At 49.6% G+C, this 5,221-nt stretch overlaps 1 protein-coding gene across 1 annotated transcript in view; it reads right to left on the bottom strand.

Moving 5' to 3' along the window:
- Positions 1-2,342: 2,342 nt before the first annotated feature.
- The window catches only part of EHMT2 (euchromatic histone-lysine N-methyltransferase 2), a 51,701-nt gene continuing 48,822 nt past the window's right edge, over positions 2,343-5,221 (bottom strand). The window contains 1 exon segment of the mRNA XM_015405457.1: positions 2,343-3,653. Within this exon segment, the coding sequence (XP_015260943.1) occupies positions 3,473-3,653 (181 nt within the window). The 3' untranslated portion in view covers positions 2,343-3,472.

Below are 5,221 nucleotides of genomic sequence, written 5' to 3'. Positions count from 1 at the left end.
GGGTAACTGCAACCAGTTCTCCACTGATCTGGAATCTGGGGTATGAGCTTCCGGGTCACAGGGCTTCATGTCCAGACAGGATCGAAGCAGTTTTCTCATTTTAGAAACCTTGTGAGAATATTGGCATGTGCATCCAGAGTAAGTCCCACATTCCATGCATATACTTGAGAACAGAGACAGAATGTAAGTAAGGCAACTGGAGGTCTGGAGTCCAAATCTGACCCCCAGGACAGCCTGCGATCCATGAACTGCCACTCACACAAAGCTGCCTCATACTGACTCAGATCCTCAGGTCTATCAAGGTAAGAGTCTACTCTGACCAGCAGGACTCTCTACTCTCACAAGTCAGCTGTGGTGTAGTAAAGAGCGGTGGACTCTAATCTGGAGAACTGGGTTTGATTCTCCACTTCTCCTCCACATGCAGCCAGCTGGGTGACCTTGGGCTAGTCACAGTTCTCTCAGAGCTCTCTCAGCCCCACCTACCTCACAGGGTGTCTGTTGTGGGGAGAGGAAGGGGGGGTGATTGTAAGCTGCTCTGGGTAGTGAAGGGCAGGGTATAAAACCAATGCTGCTTCTTGTATCACTAGCTACCAGCCTTTTAACTGAGATGCTGGGACTGAGCCTGAAGCTTCCCACATACAAAGCAGATGCTCTACCACTGAGCCATGGCCCCATCTCCTGCCCCACAGACTATGATGCTTTTAGGTAGGGGCCCTGCCCTTCCTGGTTGGCAAAGCATGTGATCCAAGGTCAACCCCTGATGTGTCCAATTTCAAGGACGGCAAGGTCCAGCCAGGCAGTGTGCTGGGAATTCCATTTATAGAACTCCCGTATTTCATCCAGCTAGGCATATGCAGGGGCCCAGTTCAGCTCAAGAACCTAGCACAAGGGGAGGGCAGAGTCTAAGCCTCCCCACCACCACACACGAGGTGTGGTCACTGGGAAAAGACGGTACTAGGAAAAGTTGGAAGGCGGCAGGAAAAAGAGGAAAATCCATCAGATGGATTGACTCAACCAAGGAAGCCATGGCCCTCAGTTTGTTAAGTCCTGAGCGAGGCCGTTAGCGACAGGACACTTGGGAAAAGCAATTTGCAGGCACTTAAAACACACCCCACCCAGTGTTTAATACGGCTGCTTCCTGAAGCCATTGTGCCCAATGGAAAAACTTACAGGCACAGAGCAAATCCACTTCCTTCATCGCTCTCACTTCCTCTATTGTATCCTCACGACGACTCTGTGAGGTAGGCTAGGCTGAAATGTGCGACAAGGTCACTCAGCAAGCTTCCATGGCAGAGTGGGGGGTCAAATCTGGGTCTTCCAGATCCTACTGTGACACTCAACCCACCCCCCTCATCCTTCACATCACAACCCCAGTTGGGGCCCCATGTAGCTGGTAAAGGACTTCTTGAAAATGCTGGAAGTTCTGGATACGGGACTCCCAGTCGGGCCCCCATGTAGCTGGTAAAGGACTTCTGGAAAATGCTGGAAGTTCTGGATACGGGACTCCTGGCCTATCCTTTTTCTTAGAAATTCAGGTAGAAGTTCTTGGGAAAGACGTTTCTCTGCCTGAGTCCCTGGAGAACCACTGTCGGTCTGAACTACCTTGACCATCAGTCGGACTCAATATAAGGCAGCCACCCATTTAGACACCTTCTCCAATGACAAGAGGCCATGAGACTTTGGTAGAGGCCTCTGTATTGGACACCTAAGCAAGCTCCCTGTTCCTGGTCTGTGTGTTTTTGGTTACATGTAAGAATTATTCTATAGGCAGAACTTGTTGCTTTTCCTTCAGCCTTCACTCAGGCCAAGATTTGACCCTGGTCGATCACCAGGAAGGCAAGGAAAAACGACACCTGTCCAGCAGTAGGTACCAGATATGAAGAATGAACAGGGCTTATTCTCTTCTTTACACAGAGAGTGATTAAAATGTGGAATTTGCTGCCAGGGGATGTAGTGATAGCCACAGGAATACAGCTTTTAAAGGGGATTAGATAGATTCATGGAGGATACGTCTATCAATGGATGCTAGCCATGGTGGCTGAGGGGAACTTCCACATTCAGTGGCACTAAGCCTCTGAATCCCAGAGCCAGGAGGCGACATCAGGGGAAGGCCTCAGCCTCCATGCCCTGTTGTTGACCCTCCAGAGTCACTGTGTGAGGCTGGAGACTGGACTAGATGGACCATGATCCAGCAGCGCTCTTCTTCTGTTCTTAGGACATTACCAAACTAGTAGAGAAACTGATTTTATACCCTGAGGAGTGTAATAACACACAATGCAACTTGGTTTGGTTTCTATAAAAAAAAAATCACCAGATGTCAACATTTATTTGTTTTATGGCCCCCAGAAAAATTATAGTTTTAACAAAACACAAAATGAAAACCCACAAAAGAGAAAGAGACGGGGGACACCCCCCTTGAATCTGAATCAGACTCCTGTTGTTCCAGGAAACGAAAAGGGACGCAGCTAGAAAACAGAGGCGCCAGTTCCCCGAGTGGAAGCTTGCAGAGAAATGTGAAGAATTCTTGGCTCCAATTTAAAATTTATTCTTTTGTTATGAAAAAAGCTAAAGGTACTTGGCCCAAAACAAGAAGAAGTCCACAAACGTACAAAGTTTCCCAGACACCAACGAGGAAAGACAGACAGTAGGGGCAGGAGCAGAGGTGACAGAGGTTACGGGTCTCCATTGGCCTTTAAAAGCCCCAAATTGGACACACTCTGGTATCGTTTCCTTTAAAAAGGCAAAGGGCCATGGTGGTGGTTTGGATTAGCAAAAACATGTTGAGAGTGGACAAGTTCTAAGCCTGCCCTCCCCATGTGGTCATGATCTAAACCAAGACCCCCCCCTCAGCCCTTCTGGCTGTCACTGAGCTTTTAAAGATAAAACAGAGATCGGTGACTTCCTTCTTTTCTAGCTTGACCCCCACATGAAGCAGACGCACACACTGTTCCACCAGCAGGAGGCACTGCCATCTTGAACGTAACCATCCATCCTTTTTCTAGGCCGCTCCTGGGTCTAGACCACCCTCGCATAGCTTGTGATGCGCCCTCCCCAGTCAAAGGCAGCTCATGTACGGCAACCCACTAGGGACATTTTAGACCTCTTGTTTTTGGTGCCTGCCGCAGGGAGCAGGGGTAGTCAAGGCCCTGGAAGGCCACCGTACACCCTTGGTATGTAGAGCAAAAGGTCTCAAGCTATGCAGACCTGCTCAGTGGGAGGAAGAGACCATCCAAGCCCAGATACTTATCCCCTTTTTTCTGTCCAAAGGGTTTCCATCTATGGGAAGTTCTCTCTTTCACTCCCCCATCTCTCTTCACTCCCCATTTTTCCCCCCCAATGGGAGCTCCGGAGGGAGAAGACAAGACCGCTGCCGTGTCCCAGCACGCTCCCTTGCTTGCACGGAAAGAGAACCACGCGGCCGGTGGAAGAAGCAGGAAGACCCCAGCATTTGGGATTGGCAGCTGGGCCCGGCTTAAGCCTGGGTGGCAGGGAGGCCACCCGCATCTGGCAACAGGTCCTGGTGGGCCTCCAGGCGGGCCAGGCGGCTCTGCTCCAGGGCAATGGCCTCCGCCGAGTGTTTGCACTTCTCCGAGCCACACTGGCATGTGAAGTACTTGCTCTTGATGTCCCAGAAGCGGTCACCGTAGTCAAATCTGCAGAGCAGGGGGGGGAGAAAGGGAAGCGAAGGTTCTGAGGGCAGGCTTGCCTCATCTTTTGGCAACATAAAAGTGCCACGAGGAGTTCGTGCCCTGTCTTCTTGCACCTCCCGGCCCATATCTGGCACTCTTCCCTCCCCGTTTCTCCTCACGCTATTTCTGCCCCACCTCCCCAACACTGGCAGGCATTTTGCCTTTTTAAAATTTTAGCTGGCAAGTAGGTATATCACTGTATCACTGGTGAGTGCCAGGGGAAGGCAAGGAGCAAGCGTCCATGCAGCAGAGCATCTGTTGCCAATGTAAATGCCCTTGGCATTTGCAGCACCAATGACAGTAAAACAGGGAACTATCGCTCTGTAGATACCCCCTTAGTCCAATCTTCTAGACCCATTTCATTTTGTTGCGTAATACTTTTCTCTAAGGGTCTAATAAGGAGAAATGCTGGGGGTTGCCATGGATGGAGCTCTCAAGAGGCTTTCCTTCATAAAAGGAAGTTCCTGGAACCCCTGGTCTAGATTGAAATGGGGTGGGGGGACAGGATTGCCAGGTAATGCCTGGCAACTGGCAGGGTGGCTGTGGATAGGGACATGGGGAGGGCACCAAGAAACCAGAAGTAAAATAGGTAGCTCTAGGAATCAACAGAAACACTGTGGTAAAGCCATAGAGTTTCCAGCAATTCCTAGCCACCATATGTCACTTCCTGTTATTTACTGGGAGTGGTGGTGGTGGTGGGCAACTGAAGTTCCATAAGTCATCAGGGCGAAATGTTAAGGTGCCCTTTCCTACTCCTAACAGGGTCCCTGGAGCAAGTGCTGTACCTCCTGGAACAGGGTCTCCAAATGCCGCCCCCTACAATGGAACACATTTCTAGCATTCTGAAATGGCACCCCCCCCCCCCAAACTTCCACCCAGCCCCGTAGCTAAGAACTTTTTACTGAGGGGGGGGGCAATGTTTTGCTCGGGGAGCCTGCCATTATATGTCTGTGTGCACCCCCCCCCCCCAAACTTCCCCCCAGCCCCGTAGCTAAGAACTTTTTACTGAGGGGGGGGCAATGTTTTGCTCGGGGAGCCTGCCATTATATGTCTGTGCGCAAGAATCCCTGCCCAGAGGAGCTGCCAGCCCAGCCACTCAAGCGCCGTAACTCTGCCAAAACAGGAAAGTCTTCCTCTCTTAGAATACCTAATGCAATTCACTGTAACTCCCAGGGTGATTGATGACCTAAGGTTGTGGTAAGATATATAACTGCATTCTAAAGGTATGTGAATTGTTACCAGCTTGGACCAAATTGACTCATTATGATTTATGGAATAGTTCTGTAATCAATTGCTAGGTTAGATGTATTTACTTTGTTCATAGCTACGATGGATTTTTTCTGATTTTGCTGTGCTTTGACTGCACTCGAATCAGTCTATACACTTGAAGTTGATGTAATTGTACTTTTTGTATCTATGAGAAAATTCAATACATTTTATTTAAAAAAACAAAACAAAAACAGGAAACGCACTCTCCCTCTCCTCCCCGCCCCACCACGCATGAAAAAAAAATCCTTGGCAAAGATCTGCCA

Source organism: Gekko japonicus, unplaced genomic scaffold, assembly GCF_001447785.1.
Source record: "Gekko japonicus isolate JY-2015 unplaced genomic scaffold, Gekko_japonicus_V1.1 scaffold1799, whole genome shotgun sequence".
Taxonomy (NCBI): Eukaryota; Metazoa; Chordata; class Lepidosauria; order Squamata; family Gekkonidae; genus Gekko; species Gekko japonicus.
The sequence above is the reverse complement of the archived record's forward strand: the minus strand, read 5'-3'. Positions and strand labels throughout refer to the sequence as shown.